We start from the raw sequence: 18,348 nt of genomic DNA, 5'->3' as shown, positions 1-18,348 counted from the left end.
ATTAAACATCTTTTAGATATCTTCCATGGTGTATTGCAAATTGTTGACTAGTACATAGCAAATTAAACATTATCAAAGACCTGTAGTTCAAAACTTACTGAAGTAAGCGGAATCGATTGGAAAGAAGTCTTGTATTAAGATGCCATTTTCTGGAGTACTGAACAGTGATATTACCATCACATCACTCTGTTGACAAGTCAAGAAAAATACAAACATCAATATATACAATACACATTTTTCAATTGATCCATGTCCCGCGCGCGCGTCACGCACTTTGTCGTCATACCCGCGCGAAATGTCCGCACTTCGTGCGTGCATCCCTGTGATTTGCGATTGTGACTCACACTTTGCGTTCACGTCCCGCACTTTGCACACTGTGATAATGTCTCCCACTCCGTGTTCGTGTTTCACACTTTACCCTTGTATCACGCCTCGTTTTCTTTAGCGTGAAATCTCACAAAATAATCTGCTTACAAAAATACGGGGTTGCACTTCATAATGAAGAATCACTACCAGATCCCCATCTTGTTTGCCACACAATTCTGCAAATAAGCTAAATGAGCCACTGAATACATACTCATTAAAAAAGTGGCCTTATTGTTGTCACTTGCTACTTCATATACTACCACTTTATTACCCTTAATAATGATCAGAAATCCTCACTGTTTGCTATGGAGGTAGATTCTTTTACTTTTTAGACTTTAGAGTACATAACTACTGGTATATAAGAGAGCCCTTTATAATTTACAGACTTACCTCCCTAGTGGCATCCCCAGCAGTCTTGTTCACAGGTTTTCTTGCAGATGATTTACTCTTTGAAGCTTCCTGTAACATTCCTGGAATGTGCACAGCCTCACAGACTAACAACTTGGGTTCAGTAGGATCCCAGAACTGAGTCAAAGGTCTCCTGCCAGCGATTTCTGCTGCCTGTTGTGCCCTGTTCATAATATCAGGGCTTTCTTTATCACCTTCATCTGCTCCTGTACCATGGCCCGTTGCGAAGTCAAATGATTGAAAGGCATCAAGCTCTATGTCCCAGACATAAATTCTGCTATCTGGAGAGTTGTTCGCCTGGAATAAACAAAGCAAAATATAATTTACAACATTGAAATTACAGTACTGTTTGTTGTGTCATGATCAAGATATTGTGTTTGTGAGAACAGTTGAGAATATGGCCATTGTTGTCACATAGATACTCTTGGGCAAGACACTTTACTCTCACAGTACTTTCTCCACCCAGGTGTGTAAATAGGTAGTGGCAAATTAGTAGTGGTTGGTAGTGGTGGTAGTGGTTACTTGATAGAAGTCTAAGGGTGGCCTGCGTTAAGCTGGCGTACCATTCAGGAGGGTTGAAAACTGGAGTTCAGTACTAGAAGGGTGTATTATAGCTTAATTCATTTTTATACACTTCCAAGAAGTTTTTATTTTTTCATTTTTTATTTTTATCTCGTGGCGCACCTGAAAACTAGCTGTTTAGCTAAGTGTTGCTGACCACGTTAAATAAAGATTGTATTGTATTGTATTGTATTGTATTTTATACCATGCCATAGAAAATACAGCCAATCAGAATACAGGAAAGCTGTTGTATATTCGACGGTATTCAACCCAACCTTCCCATAGTGCGCTGCGACTGTATTCTCGACGAAATTTAGTAAGCGTATTTTCTATGACATGGTATAAAATAGTTACACAACACTTTCTCGTGGTATACTATGGAATATCCCACGTGTCACTTGTATTTTCTTGGCATACACACTCGCCTAAAGGCTCGTGTGTATACTGAGAAAATACAAGTGACTCGTGGGATATTCCATAGTATACCACTCTAAAGCGTTGCATAACTAGTATGTATTGTATTGTATTGTATTGTACCCTAGAGGCTCCTACTCAGTTAACACTTTCTTTAGGAACAGCAATAAAATGGTTGTAGTCCATAAGACATTGCAGTGGACCCTAACAAGTAGTTACTCTGGGGATCCAAATTAGTGGCTTCTGAATGGAATTAAATAAAAGTAACAATAGAAACATTTATGGTCTAGTGTACATTGAAAAGATTCATGAGTGATGGGTTTCTCCATACTTTATCTTACCTTATCGCACATGATGCTAACTTTGGTTCCATTACAGTTGCATCTGACAGACTTAAGTTTCCCAATCCCTGCTATACTCTCCTCTAGTGACTTGGGATTGCAGTGTTGTTTAGCTTCCCTATACAACCAAAAAGTATAGAACTGTCAAGGGGAATTCCTTAAATGTCAAGGAATAGCTACTTAAAATGGGGTACACTTACAAAGTGCATAAAAATACCTTATTATAGGAATAAAACGAAGCATTTTAACAATGCGAACAAAATTTACGCGAAATAAAACTAACGCGAATTTAAGAAAAGTTCTGGTTTGATGCTTATAACAAACGTGTAACTTACTTATTAAATAAAATGAACGCAAATTTTTGAAATTCGCGTTAATAACATATTTTGTTAATTTGCTATAATAAGGTAAGTCCCAGTGTAAAAAGGGGCCTGCCTTGCAATTCTCACACCCAGTTTGAGTCAACCATTAAATCATAGCACCTGAAATTTGGCCAAGTGTAGACCTCAATAGTTTTGTCTAAGATTGTAGGTGAAAGGGTCATGTTTTGTAGAATTTAATTTGTATGATAGATGTACATTTTTTCTTACCTTCTTGATAAATCCCACACCTTGATATAACCCAAAGATGTTCCAGCAACAAGAAAATTTCCACACACGTCTAACATAACAGGATCACCCTCAGCCTCAGAAAACTGCAAAATCTGTTTGACTGTTCCCTGCAGATGTGCAATTCAGTCCATGTAAACATGATAAAACAAACTACTACTACACAGTCAAATAATTGACAGAGAGAGTATGTTAAGTGAGTCTTAAAATCCCAGATTTGATGCTTATGGTCATCATAAGAGTATTTTTACAAACAAGTTTTCACTTCTGTCAGTAATGTGGTGTGATTATCGTTATTGTTATCATCATCATTATCATTATAATTGTTATTATTATTGTTATTTTTATCTTTGCATGTGAATTCGAAAATGTAGTACCTGAAATGTCCTGACATGAATCTTTCCTGGTTCTACAGTATAAACACTTTGCTCATGGACAACAACAGCAGGAGAATCAGAATTGAAAGAACCTACAAAGGAAAAACAATTATTACGACAAATCACTAAAACAGTTTTGTAAGGCTTTTAGGAAATTTTCCTACTAAGAAACTATCCAGGAAAAGTGGCCCCCTAGGTTCCATAAATGGCACATCTCGAAACTTTTGCATGAAGCACAAAGAACTCAACTTTGTTATTTATAAGCCATCGCAATCGCCCTGTTAATCTTAACCATCCTTTTGCCTTTTTGGTTTATTTTAACTCTGTGTTGTTTTTTTCTTTTTTAACCTTAGTTTAAGGTTTCTCTTCATGCACGGCAGAAAAAAGACTCTACAATAATTATCATGACAAAGCTCCTTTAAATAAGCAAAGACTCACCTTCTGCTCTGACCATGCTCTTGTCGCTTGCTACTTCATATACTACCACTTTTTTACCATTCCATATTGCTGTATGAGTCTAAATCAACCAAACAAGAATTAAGATCAATTGGCACTTACATCATCTTACCAGATGAGAAGGGTTACGTGTACCACAAAAAAATGTTCTGTTGGAAATGTACCAGTCTGATTTAGAGATTTATAATAATTTGAATTTGTCAAATTGAACCCAGAAATAAGTGCCTGCATCCATTTAAAGGTGTCTTTTAACGGGAGGTAGTACAAACAATGGCTGGGAACATGAGCGAGCATCTGCTAAAAGAAGCATCAACTATCAAAAGGGGTTTATTAATGGAGCCAAGACTATGATACCTAAACCACGCGTAGAAGGACTTTGAGAAAGTCTAAAGAAACAGCTGCAAAATCTCACCTTTGTGACAAACACTCCCTTGATATGAATGTCTGTCTTGAGATCTTGACGATAACCAGTAGAGAAATTTTCAATGGCAAGTTGACTTGGTGAAACTTGAACTGCTGTAACCTGAAACATAGCAAAATTCATAATTTATATAGTTTCAATATGACATTGTATGCATGCAATGCTAGACGTAAATGAGATTTCAAACGCTTGATCTGTAGCTGTGATTAGTTCCTTTTTTATCTCCTAATTAATTAATCTTGACAGAATAGATGTATTTGGCATGGGGGAGAGAAACAAGCAATGATCTCCTCACCGAGAGCCCAACAATAAGCAATTGGGGAAAAGAAGCCTAAAAAAATTCAGGGCTTTAACAGGATTTGAACCTGTGACCTCCACAATACCAGTGCAATGCTCTATCAACTGATCTGTGAAGCCACACATTAAAGCCAGGGCATTCTTGTGGGTTCTATCTTTCCCATGAAGGAATAGATGACAGAATGAATCTATCTTGCAGGGTAGAGAGGAACAAGCAACGACACAATCCTATCTGATTATACTGTGTGGTTCCAGTCTCTTATGAAGCTAAACTGGAATTTCCCGAGAGGTTTGGGGATTCAAACCAAAAAAACTACTTCTATGTGAACAAGACATTGTTAGCCTATAAGCTTGAGTTACGATTAAGAAGGTGTGAAGACAGGCCATTATGAGCGGTAACAAACATGTATCCCTGTGACTGAAAGATCTTGGAGAGCTACTTGTATCACCAATGGGTGTTAATGTACTAATCACTTACCTCATCGTTGTAGTGAGCATTCATAACTTGTTCATTCAGAATAATCACAGTTTCTCCACTATTCACAGCTAAAAGACTCTTGTTGCCACCCCACTGAAACAGAAACAACAAATCCATTTATATAACAACAAGTCTAACTCATGTACTCTGACTGATTGATTAATCAAATCCTAATTGCGATGGAATGATTAGGAGGTGGTGAATAGGTTGGCAGATCGACAAATTTGGCCTAACAAAGTGTACTGATTGTGGATTTTTGCGATACATTGAGCGGATTTTCGGATTGAAAAATTACTGCGGATAATGGATTAGCTGAGAATTTTGGCCCGGGTTCCGGACTCTTCATGTCAGGAAGTTCGGATCATGGATACTAAATGAAGTTCAAATCACTTGGTCGGTTTTAGTCTGTATGTTGGCAGAATTGTTGTGAAAACTGAAACTAAAACTTCTTAACTTGGCATAAAAATCAACATCCAAAAATGTGCACGGATCACCAGATTTGTCTAACCCTATACACTTATTAATTTACTTTCACAGTACTTCTCTTGAGCTAAGTTTTTTTTAATGCGTACTGTCAGCAAATTGTTGAGGTAACATACCGGTAGCAAAAAGACCAGTTAGGGGTAACCTACGACAGACTACCACAAAACCAAGGGGAGTTGTACAGTCGAAGTTCTCTTAACGGACACTCTCGTAAGCAGACAGCTCTACTTACGGCCGCCTTGTTTGAAACCCCGTTTTAACTCCCATACAAACTCTGTATTTTTACATTCTTGTAAGCGGACATTCCCGTAAGCGGCCGCGTACACTTTCACAGATCATGACTTAGACTTTTTCATTGTTTTTAAGCTCTCGTAAGCGGACAACGCAAAGAAAATCCTATAAAAACCTCTGTTTCTTGTTTTTATCAATCAACTTCACATTGCCGTTCGTCATAATGATTTTACAGTAATTACAGTACCATATTTCGGTGTTTGTTTTGTCGTCATCTACGCCCGTCCAGTTATTGTAAACTGGGCAAGCTCCCGTAAGCGGCCATCTATCCCATACACTTCTTGTGGCCGCTTACGAGAACCATTCTCGTAAGCGGCCAGCTCCAGTTACGGACACTATTTTCGTGTCCCGAGAGTGTCCGCTTACGAGAGCTTCGACTGTATGTACCACTGTAGATGCTTCATGCTACAGAAACCAAGTTCAGTTAGGGATGATGCCTCTTTTTCTTAGTGCACAAATGTTCATAAAAGCATCACAAGATGGTCACGTAGGAAACCAAAAAGCTAAAAAAACTGCCAGGTTTCCTATAGGACTATCCTGCAATGTGCAGAATTAAAGGAGGCGCCATTCTTATGTGCTAGTTGTGGGGTCTACTTGGGTATGTGAACAATGGGTATGAGATCCAGGGCTCGACAAAACCGCCATCTGGTCGTCCGGGACAAGTAGATTTTCCTGCCGGACAAGTGACTTTTCATACTCTCTTGCCCGATGGGCGAGGGCCCTGGCAAACCATCACCATGAATTTTTAATAAGTTTGAGAACCTGGGCAAGGGGTATAGTGTCTGGGCAAAATTGGAGAGTTACTTGCCCTATGGGCAAGCTGTAATTCAAGTTATTTTCGAGCCCTGGAGATCACTCTTTTTTTTCTAACCTGTATCTGGGACAACTGTGTTTCTCCCTCCAATACAGCTGGTGATTGAAGCTCCCATGTTTCTTGTCCTTCCAGCTTCCTCTGTTGTGGTTTCGTCACAACGTGTCTCCACATGGCCACTTTTCCCTTGTTTGTTCCCCCAGCAAGAATCCCTGGTGTTTTAAAATAGTATTGTTTAACACTGTCTAGGGCTGTCATTAAGTTTTCAAGCAGCCATTACACTGAAGTTATCACCCGTAGCATTTTGCCCTATATGCAAGTGTAATGTAACACCAATTGACAAAAAAGTTTATTAAAACTCTTTTGCAGAAAAAAGGAACTGAATTAAGGAGTGACTCTTACATGAAATATGATAAGTCTACTACTTTCAATTAACAATCTATCAAAAAAGACTGTGCATATAATATTATTTACGAAAGGTCTAAATGTAAAAAAGCTTTCAGCTCTCTTTGTCCTACATGTTATGGCGTAATTATACAGGTAAATCTTTGGTGCTTTCTGCCTTACATTAAACTTAGTGCTGGTCTCAGACAGGTGCTATGGGTTACAGCCCTTAATGACAGCCCTGCTGTCTAGTACGAACTTTTACGTCAATGGGGCCCTTACAACCAGTGGTCAAAAATGCATGTGACGTTTACATAGACTGAAATTAATGGGGCCTAGCACTTAACATTTAAAAGTTCAAGAGACATGTTTTTAGAAGCCTTACCTTTAACTTTGTTGAATGATATACAGTTGACAACCTCGCCAGCCTCAAAACCACTGCCATCAACTGATAGTATGTAGTTATCATTCTGTTCAAGATTCCACATCCTGCATGAAAACAAACACAAATTATACAAGTTACTTCAATCAACAGCACAGCCAGAAATTTCACATCATAAAATAATCTCAATTTTGTTAAAAGTCCGAATCAACAAGTTTTTGGAAGTTGATTATATAATAAAATTGAACGCTAAAAAATTAGAACGATGTTTCGACCGTTCGACGGTCATTTTCAAGTTAGGTGTTAGAATAAAATTACATGTGTACATATAGTAAAAGCGCTAAAATATGTACATACAAACAATAGACACCTAACACCTAACTTGAAAATGACCGTGGAACGGTCGAAACGTCGTTCTAATTTTTTAGGGTTTGTTAAAAGTGTGCAGGAAAACAAATAGTTTTCAATTACTAACAAACTAACTTACTGAGGACAGAAGGATTTAATTAAAACAAGGTTTCATCAGACAAACTGTAAACAGAACAATTTGCATAATTACCTGACAACATTTTCTTCTGATGCAGTTGCTAACACTTGCCTTCCAGCCCAGATTATTTGGCTTTTACCAGGCTGGCCACTAAGTTTTACCTGATGAACAAAATAAACTTTTGATGACTACAATGACAGATGTACATTGTATGTAGATTTCCAATGGCCATTATTTTATAAAAAAATCTCATTGTACTTAGCCCCACCCAATATGAACAATTATTTAGCATTTTGCGTGAAAAGGAAAATGAATGTATCAAAATTCTCCTTTTGAAGTATAAAGCACTGATTACACAATTTCTCTTTAACCTGGAATCCTCATGGGAGGCGAAAGAGAAATCGTCCATGGAACACTTGGAGACGCTCGCTAGAAGCAGAGATCAAGTCCATGGGCAAGAGTTGGTACCAGCTAGAGAGGTATGCACAAGGCAGGAGGCTATATGGAGAGAGACTATTGATCGGCTATGCTCCTGAGAAGGAGTGAAGAGCAAACTACTACTACACAATTTCTCTTAAGTTACACTGTAGCAACTTACCTTAGCAACTTCTGATGTAGTGCCATCATGAGCCACTCTGTGTTGTGAAAGAATCAGCCCTTCTGTGACCACCACAATCATGTCTTTTCCCTCGCTGTACAACAAGAACTTGACAGGTCCCTCAGCAGTGAAACACTGTGTACAACGGCCTTTGTCATCCACGAAGTACACAGAGCCTGCAGTGAACATGAAATACAGATGTTTATTAATAATGAGATACAATGCAGGAAGTGTCATCCACGAAGTACACAGAGCCTGCAGTGAACATGAAATACAGAATGTTTATTAATAATGAGATACAATGCAGGAAGTGTCATCCACGAAGTACACAGAGCCTGCAGTGAACATGAAATACAGATGTTTATTAATAATGAGATACAATGCAGGAAGTGTCATCCACGAAGTACACAGAGCCTGCAGTGAACATAAAATACAGATGTTTATTAATAATGAGATACAATGCAGGAAGTGTTATCACGTCACTACAACTCTTGTAAGAACAAAAATAAAGAAATTGAGACAGACAAAATTATGAGAGTAGATGAATTAAAGGTGAGTTAAAAAATGTCTACATAACAGAAAGAAATTGCTCACAAGTAAAATACAAGGAAACCTGATTTCTCAAACCTCTAAGGGAAACCAAAATAAAACAAATTGGTTTGAGAAACCGGGAGTTCAAGAAATCAGGGGTAAAATAAATTTTTCAGTGTTAGACTGAGTGAACCAAATCCCAGGGGGGGTACTCCGGCTTGTTAATGACGGAGATGATCGAAGGATTTTTTTGGGTTTGAAATTGTTGATTCCGGGATTTTTTTGGGTTGGAAAATTTGGCAAGTATTTTTTTGGGTGACTTGATTTAGATAGGGGATTTTTTTGGGTATTAAAAACGAACTAAAGTGCCTTGGCGCGGCCTTGGTGTTTTTATGGTATGATGAATAAACAAAACGAGCGTTTTTTGTGTTATGTTATTGCCGCTCCTGGCAATTTAGGGGTAATTTGACAAGGGATTTTTTGGGGGGGTTATTTTTGGTCCAGGGTTTTTTTTTGGGTAATGTTGGAAGACTTAGGGATTTTTTTGGGTCCTGAGTTTTGCCTCCATTGGGCGATTCCAGAAAATATCCGTACCATACCACGGACGGCTTCCATATTTTAGCCCCCCTTGCCTTCGGAAATTCCAAAATGCGTTATCCCCCCATGCCCTCGGAATTCCATTATCGTTAACCCCCCTCCCGTTCAGATTTTTCATTTTTTCGTCAAGCTCTTTAGAATTCCCGTCAGTGTTCGCAAATACGCCCAATGTGGCGTATTTTACATCAAATTATTTCAAATGACTTGATCTGTATGACTCAAGAGATTCTGGGATGAAAATGTGAAAAAATAAGACTTTTCTCCTTACCCTTGTTCAACAGATACAACCTACATTAACTTTACATTGCCCTAAACTGGTGCAGTTACATTAAAATAAGAATATCGTGTGATGAACGTGTGTAAACTCAGAAGATAATAGGATCGAGTGCACTGACATATCCGCCATCTTGAATTTGAGCCTTCAGGGTCAGCAGTCGCTCCCAACCCACGTGCTTTAAAATGGCGTCTCAAAGCGTAGCAAAAGATTTTCCCACTCCACTGAATGGACTAAATGTTTGTGGATCCGCTTTGACAAGAAAACAAAGAGCGAATGAAGAATTTCATCAATGTTAAGGCCTCTGAAGCTTGATGTAGAACCCACATTTTAGTGATTTTCGTTTGTAAATGAACGCAAACACATGCCTGATCGATCTATACTTGTCTTGTATCCTGCTTCCGCAACGCGGTTGTCAGTTCGTGCTTTATTCGCGAATTGGTAGTCCACAAAATAAGCATTTTCAAGGAGCACACTCTTGTTTTCTCCTCTGGAAATCCAAGATCTGGAACTCCCCCATGCCTTCGGAATTCCAATCGTAAGTATCCCCCCATGCCTTCGGAATTCCAGTTCAAAGAACCCCCCCTTGCCCTCGGATTTCCAAAAAGCCGTCCGTGGTATGGTACGGATATTTTCTGGAATCGCCCATTCGATCATCCCCGTCATTTACAAGCCGGAGTACCGCCCCCTGGGAACCAAATTCAGGTAAAACAACTTTTGGATTGAGTTATCTGGAGGTTCAAGAAATCAAGGATTAGAAAAATAAGGATATTGATCACTATATAGATAACATTTTAATTTTGAGAATAATTAATATATAGCTGTCAGTAAATCCTATATTGTCAGCGCAGCTATTTTTCCTTAATTTCTGAGAACTGTCCAATTTGGGATTAAATTTGGATAGTTTCGAATAGGACTTTCAGGTAAAATGCACAAACTGTCCAATTTAAGAAAAATTGGACAGTTTAGTCTCAGCCAATCAAATCGAAGGAAAAGCGACATGTGACGGATATCAGCCAATTAGCATTAAGCATAGCGTCAGCCCGGTAAACTTGTCGCATTGTTAGTCGACAATGGCGGAATTTTTAAGGCAAGTTTGCTACGTTTTTCCATTCCTTTTGAGCTTTCCAGCAATAGTAACAACAAAGAGAAATTTTCTACGTTGTCAGAGGAGGAGCTAGCTACACTAAGAAGCAAAAACTAAGAGCAAAACGCCTCTCATAGTACAAAACTTGGGTGAACTAAGTGCAGCGAAGAAAAGCAAGAAATCTATCAGATATTCATCGCCACGAGCTAGATGCAATTCTTTGTCGTTTATGCTGAAATTCGAAAAGAAAACATGGCCATGAAGTATGAACGAAATAGTGGAAAGGAGTATGTCAGATTCAAGAAGTTGTAAAGCTCTTCGGAAACTTTGTTTACGACTTTCGTTGATTGATGCAGTGTTTTCACTCACTTTGTAGCAAGCTTCGCAAACTCAGGTGAATAAAATTGCACTGTTTTGTTTAAGTTTTATTCGTGAAGACAATGCTTTGGGTGAGTTGCATGTGCTGTGTTATGCCTACTATTGTTGAATGTTTTTCCCGCTCTGGACATATAAAAAAGTTTATTATTTACGCTGGATTGACTGACTACAAGCTATATAATTAATATGTAACCGGACTACATGCTTGTCCAATTTGGAAATAATTAGATTCAAAAAATTCCTCTGACAGCCAAATTGGACTCGGCCTACGGCCTCGTCCAATTTTGGCTGCCCTCAGAATTTTTTTCATCAAATTATTTACAAATTGGACAGCATGTAGTCCAATTACGTATACTAAACTTACCGTCTACCACTCCAAAAAAGAAAGAATAATCGGATGATGTGTTTGACGTGCTTTTATTGCTCTTCCGCCAACTTAACATGTCCAGTGCAGCCTCGTCTCCTGCAACAGCTGCTTTTGCCAAGCTAGCCATGTCACTGGAAAATGTAATATAGCAGTGATTTGAGGTCAGGGTAAGCAACAAAAAATAGGACAAAAAGCTGACAGAGCTACAAAACAATATATAAAATACTGAAGATTAAGAAATCGCTAATGGTTGTGCCACCATATTCATGCAATGTTGCCAATAGTGAAGTAACATTGAAATTGTTGCTGGTAACACTGCAGAAGTAGATGAAAATTCCACTTCTGCAACATTGCGTTTAACAGTTTTAGGGGTGGACACATGATGCAATTAAGCCATTGTATGTGTTGCAGTTAATTTTTAATCACAGTTAATTTTTTTATTTTCACTAGTTAGTTTTTTCTAACTAGTTGATTTTTTTTAACTAGTTAAATAATGGGGTTAGGGTTAGGGTATCATATATTTTAAAAAATTAGTGGTTCACCCAACGTTTCCTACGTGGCACAGTGGATAAGGGGTTGGACAGCAAATCCAGAGGTTGCGAGTTCAAATCCAGTGCAAGTTAGTAAAAAAGGAAAAAAAGATAGTACATGTACTTAAGGGAGGGGGAAAATAGCAGAAGATAGTAGGGGAGGGTTAGTTCACGTGAGGATGGGGGGGGGGGGGTATGAGATATCAAGGTAGGGGAGGTGTTCTACTTTTTCTACTTATTAACCTAGAATAATAAAAAAAACTAGTTAGAAAAAAAACTAACTAGTTAAAATAAAAAATTAACTGAGATAAAAAATTAACTGCAACATATGCAATGTTTATGTTACACAATGTGTCTGGGTCTTAACAAAAATCACAATTAAATCTACAGGCTAGAAGAGGAAGTTCTGAAAACAATATTAAATTGTTCCAGTTGGCAACAAAACATTCTGATACAATCTGTGTAACTGACTAATGGTTGCCAAAGCAAGGTAACTGTCAGTAGTAGGAGACATGACCTTCAGAACTTTGTGCAATTTTTATACCGTTTGGCTTAAATATGGGCAGATCAACAACATTAATTCAAAATAAAGGCAAGCCACTTTGCAGGAGATTAAACAGGTCAAACCCAAGTCTAATTCTGTCATCCTGTTACCCTCTTTTAGTCAAGCCAAAGCTGTACACTATACAAACTGACTTAAACTGTCAGCTCTTGACATAGACTTATACTCACTATTCAGAAGTCATTGGTGGTTTGAAGACACAAGCTGTTATTGGTGAGGAGGCATCATGTTGATACAATGGAGATTGCTGTAGTCTGCCCTTCTGATCTGCTTTCCAGATTGCCAAGATCCCAGTCTACATGAAAGAGCAACAACGAGAGACAAATGTCAGTGATTTTTTGCAAAAGAACAAACAAAGAAATTTTATTGAAGGATTCTACATGTGGAATAGTAATAATAATAATAATAATTTTATTTAGCTCATATTACAGTGCGAATACTCGAACCGGGGCAGTTGGAACAAAGTTAACCAATCACAACGCTAATTAAGAACAAAGAATGGCGACCTTTTTTAGAAATGGACCAATAACGTCCAAGACCGCAAACAATAGATTTGCAACAAAATTTAAACAGTCAACAACGTTTGAAACAGTTGCGGACCTCTCAGGAAACTTGCCTTGTATTTGATTGGATAGTTTCGATCCTAAATTTTCACTGACTGCACCGAATTTTCAGTAGCGCTCGTAAAACCGTAATCAAAAGTTGGCTTTCACAGGCTGAAAAATTCTTCAAAAGAAATTTTCTGATAAAATTGTATTGCTCTTCGTTGGTGATAGCACAGTAAAGAATAACGAAGGACGCTTTTATTCACGACAAGCGCGAAAACGCGAAACGGGATGGAATTGTTTCAAAGGACGTCTCAAGTGCCTATTCCGTCGTATGCAGTGTCTTATGTCGCATGTGAGCAGAAAGTGAATAGAAACGTTCTAGATTTCATGTTTGAAAAGTCAGTTGTTTTCACTCTTCTAAGTTACATACTCGTGTTTGTTGTGATTATTTTTTGTTTCTGACGAAAGACAAGGCAAGAAAGATTTGGGATGCCGCCACAGCGACAACTGACCTTGCATATTTTATTAATGGCAATTTTGCTTTCGCCGCATGAAATGAATTTTCTCCCATAAAGTTTCAGTGACTTTAGCCTGTGGTAATTTTATAGAACCACAGAAAGATTGAAGACTCAATGACGAAACGGAACAAACTCCTCTTTCACGAAAACCGTGAGTTTACAAAGTTGTAACAGTAGATAACCGACAGAAAATGAGTCCGTGAGCAAACAAGCAAAACAACATTCGACCTCATGTTTACATTTCACGTGCCTCAAATCGTGTCAAAAAATGTAAAGTGGTAACTTGTGGACAGTTATACGGCATTGACCGACAATATAAGTATTCTGTTTTCGTGAATTTCAAAGTCATACGAAGGTGTAAAAGCAATTTGTTAACATTGGCGAGGAAGTGACTCGCATCGATTTCAAGGCAACAGACAGAGCAAAGCTACTGAAAAGCTAGAGCGAAATGAAAATAATTACGGCGTGAATTTGATTTCACAGTCTTCATTTTATTTCCGGAGTGAAAATTTTCAAACAAGTGCGAACACAGTGTGGAATATTCAATTCACAACTCCTGGCCGTGAAGAAAAAATTCACGGTTCGTAGTTTGATTTGTAAACTTTTCGCGAAGATGATATTGTAACAGTACATACACCTTGTATAACTTGTCTAAAACTTTATCTATCTACGATCTCTATCTACGACCTCTTGAAAATTAAGGATCGAAACTAACCAATCAAAAACAAGGCGAGTTTCCTGAGAGGTCCGCAACTATTTGCAACGTTGTTGAGTTTTCAAATTTTTCTGTTAATCTATTGTTTGCGTTCTTGAACGTCATTGGTCTGTTAACGAAAAAGGCCGACATCCTTTGTTCTCAATTAACGTTGTCATTGGTTAACTTTGTTCCAACTGTCCCGGTTCAAGTGTTCGCACTGTAAAGTTTACAGTTTTGTTCGTATTTTTAATAAAATAGAAATACATGTAAGGTATTACAGGAATTTGTGGATACATGTACACTAATTCAAAAACTACTTCTGGATAACTAGGTAGTAAAAATGAACAAAAAACAATATACTAAATTTTAATACTACAGTTATTCAGGCAACAGAATAATTCAACTGAGAGCTAATAACTAAAAGCAACCCATTTGAATACTACTACTGGGTATTCATAAGAATACTGGTAGTCTAACAATAATTTATTAGACCAGGTAAACTTTCTACAGCTCTTTTTGAAACATTAAATCTCTCACTTATCAAACTTATGCCTGGCCTGCCTAGATCATTCACTGCTACCTGCAGGTCAGTTGACTAGATACATTGTGTGTATTGTAAAATAATATAAATAAAAAAGGCTTGTTCAGGGCCAGACTGAAAGAGAATAACAAACCCCGCTTGTATTAGTACAGAACTCACTGCACCTCAAGCCATAATGTTAAGGAATATGGCCTTCATGTATTTTCAGCCAAGTATACAGGAATGTCGTTAAGGGCCAGCTGCCGCCTAATTTCACCGACTGAAAGAGGACTTTAATCTGGCTGAAGTTTCACATGAAAACAAAGTTTTGGGTAAACTTTTAAAGCTGCCAAGGCCAGAAAAGTCAGCTGGGTTTGGTGACAAGCCAGCTTAGTGTTTTCTTAGCTACATCCCTGAGTATAGGCTTACAGTACTCCTGCCTATTATTATAAAAGAACACCCCTCTAACTAAGTGTTAAATAAAATACCTCATCACTGGTAACAAGTCTGTTTCCATTGCTACTCCACTGTATAACCCTGACTGCAGACTGATGAATGGAAGAAGCCTCATGCAGCTCATGGTCATGTTCATTCCAAATTAACACATCACCACTCTGCCAGCCGATCGCAAGGATCTTTCTTACAGGATGCCACACAATAGCTGTTACTATGCTTGAACGCTGGATTGATGAATCTTCCACAAGCTCACCCTGGTTAAGGTGAAAATAATAATTATAACCCACCGAATAGAGCAGATTTCAATTGAGTGTCGTAAAACCAAAACCAAAACCAAAGTAATTACTCTGGCCAATCACAAAGGACACAGACAACCCAGTGAACCAATCAAAACTCGAAGCAAATACATGTAGCTGGCACGAAGCGCGGGAAAACGTGCGCGAGCGAGTCATTGGTTTTGGTTTTAGTTCTGATTTCGAGATTTTTAAGCCAATCACTGAGCGTAGTAATGCAAAACCAAAGCAAACGCAATTTACTTTCGACACTCAAGTGAAAACCGCTCTAATTTCCACATGCTCTACTTGGACAAAATGCATCACATGGTACAAAATCAGACGATGGGTATCAGACAACATAACCCGTCTGATTTAACAACAACAACATTTATTTGAACTGCAATACATTGTATTACTACATTACTTAAACAATAAATGATTTGACCTCAGTCACCCAATTTTTTTTGGGAAGTATAAAACAAACGACTATCATGACCAGATCTCTGGAGTGAGCGTAATAGAGATGTTGAGTTTATATCAATTTGCCCTCTGGGGTTGAGTTTTAGTGTCTGTTGTCTGTATTAGAGAAAGACCGTATGTCTCTTTTTTAAGAAAATATATGAGAATTTTGTTGGGACCTCGGAAATTGTCTGTAATAGAGAGGTGTCTGTAAGGAGAGGTCTGACTGTAAATAAACCACAACCCTGGCTTGCTGGTTTATTGGAGGATAATGCCCTTCACTGAAAGATTGTCCTCAAAATTTCACAGTTGTACTCAAAGCTTCACTTCTCAGACAACTGTTCATTATTTGGGCAATCTTTCAGCCTTGGGTATTTTCTCCAATATACCAGCCATCTGACAAGGTTTATTTACTAAGTTTTACATTCCATCATCATAAGAAGACACCAGGACTGGCTCTAACTGTCCATCTTAGAGAGGTGTCCATCTTATAGGGAATTTAGTTACAATAAAATGGCAGAAAAACGGCAGGGACCATCACCAGGTGTCTGTCTTATGGAGGTGTCCATCTTATAGGGAGTTTAGTTACAGTAAAAATTATGACAGAAAAAGGCAGGGATTGCACCAACATCAGGTGTCTGTCTAATGGACACCAAGGTCTCACATGAATGACCCACTACCCTTGGAGAGCAACAATAGAACAAATAACAGGAACAATGCCCCTACATGTAGCCCCCGAAACAATAGCAACTGCCCAAATTAGTAGTAGAATTACATGCTTACACAACTGATGACATATAGGTATTTCAATGTAACATTATTTAACAATTATTCGCCGAAGGCGAAGTGATTATTCAACAATAATCACTGAGCCTGAGGCAAATAATTGTTTTAGTATAATTTTTAGAGCTGATCATCAAGAACTTAAAACAATAACGATAGCAAACAAGAAAACAGCAAACACAAGTGTTCGCTTGCATACGGTGTAAACCAGTTTAAATCATTGATTGCAATCAGAATTTATTTAGTCAAAGCAATAAAACGGAACAAAACAAACACAATGAGAAAGATAGATGTCCGGTACCTTTGTATGATTGTGGATGACTTCTAAGCAAATGTGCGAATCCTCTAAAAATGAGTAGCTCCGGTGAGAAGAGAACCCGAAATAATGTTTGCTCAATCGATCTGACTGAGTTTCTCATCGATCGCCAAAACCGCCGTGTTTACGATCATTTCTAATGCCTTGAGAACCATCTCTTGAAAATATTTTCGGTCTAAAAGCCTTGGAAGTTAATTTGAAAAATTCCCAGTGTTTAAAATATCCAGGACTTGGACTGGTTTCTTTCAAATCAAAGAAATTTTCATTCAGCAAAAGCGGCCATGTTTACTTGCTTGGATGTCAAAGGTGGCGTGGCTAAGTAACCAAGCCTTCAAAGCTTTAATCACCTCGCGCGGCGTGAATATAGCCTCATAAGCCGAGCTTCTCGACCAATCAGAATGCTTCAATTCTTATAATCACCTCTGAAATTATACTAAATGTACATAATCACTGAAGTACCTCTATTGTCCATTGTTTACACAAAGTTCCAATTATTTTGACATGCATTGTACTGCAATAATATTATTGTCATTTAATACATACCTCATCAAGATAAAAGTTAACGGAACCTCCTACATCTGGTTCGCTTTTTGAGGCAACTGCCAATAGAGGATAACTGTTGTGCCACGCTATGTCAGTTTGTATTGCTACTGAAGGGGCTTGAATCTTATGGTCAAAGTATACCGCCATTGTTGAAGGTGACAAGTTAACACAATTCTGCTAGTTTAAATCAAACCCAGCCAGGACAAGTAGTTTTTTCCCTCATAAAATCGTGTAAAAAGGACAATTTCTGTGATATCGTTTGTGTATAGTATGGCATGTACACATGCACAGTGAAAATCTTGATCTTCCAGCTGGGAATTGATAATTACTCGCTTGCAATATCGAGTTTCTTCCAAAGCGAACTTAAGCAGCTGTCTGTACCAAAGGCAAGTAGCACGTGCTTTAAATCTCCTTCTTTTGCCCAAAGATATCTCGTTATAGTCCCAAGGAAAGGTTAACGGAAAATAAGGCAAACCAATATGGGCCACTCACGTCAATAGCAACCACTGTTGCCACGCAGTTATCCCTCGTTTTAACAACGATGCCTTTAAGGAACCACCAATATTTGTCAACAGTTGTACTGAATAACTTCTCTATAATGATCTCCTCTAGTAAAAATATCCAACTTGTACAAAATGCGCGAATTTCAGGCCATTTTTCCACGTCTCTACGCTAAATCAAGCGCTGAAAAATTCGTAAAAGCCCGGATATGCTATTTTTGTTTGTATCGCCGCTGACTAGTGC

General features: G+C 38.2%; 1 protein-coding gene across 1 annotated transcript in view; it reads right to left on the bottom strand.

Moving 5' to 3' along the window:
* LOC144632949 (intraflagellar transport protein 140 homolog) overlaps positions 1–18,294 on the bottom strand; it is a 32,932-nt gene extending 14,638 nt beyond the window's left edge. Inside the window, exons 1-16 of the mRNA XM_078491704.1 lie at positions 17,605–18,294; positions 15,261–15,482; positions 12,660–12,784; positions 11,395–11,528; positions 8,164–8,339; positions 7,638–7,726; positions 7,082–7,185; positions 6,373–6,524; positions 4,728–4,820; positions 3,944–4,054; positions 3,514–3,592; positions 3,076–3,167; positions 2,681–2,808; positions 2,091–2,208; positions 757–1,071; positions 99–186 (exon numbers count right to left, since the gene is read on the bottom strand). Coding sequence (XP_078347830.1) covers positions 99–186; positions 757–1,071; positions 2,091–2,208; positions 2,681–2,808; positions 3,076–3,167; positions 3,514–3,592; positions 3,944–4,054; positions 4,728–4,820; positions 6,373–6,524; positions 7,082–7,185; positions 7,638–7,726; positions 8,164–8,339; positions 11,395–11,528; positions 12,660–12,784; positions 15,261–15,482; positions 17,605–17,751 — 2,173 coding nt within the window. The 5' untranslated portion in view covers positions 17,752–18,294. The remainder of the gene's footprint in view (positions 1–98; positions 187–756; positions 1,072–2,090; positions 2,209–2,680; positions 2,809–3,075; positions 3,168–3,513; positions 3,593–3,943; positions 4,055–4,727; positions 4,821–6,372; positions 6,525–7,081; positions 7,186–7,637; positions 7,727–8,163; positions 8,340–11,394; positions 11,529–12,659; positions 12,785–15,260; positions 15,483–17,604) is intronic.
* Between the last annotated feature and the right edge of the window lie 54 nt (positions 18,295–18,348).

The sequence above is a fragment of the Oculina patagonica genome, chromosome 12 (genome assembly GCF_052425735.1).
Source record: "Oculina patagonica isolate OP01 chromosome 12, crgOcupat, whole genome shotgun sequence".
Classification (NCBI taxonomy): domain Eukaryota; kingdom Metazoa; phylum Cnidaria; class Anthozoa; order Scleractinia; family Oculinidae; genus Oculina; species Oculina patagonica.
This window is presented reverse-complemented; position numbering and strand designations above follow the sequence as displayed.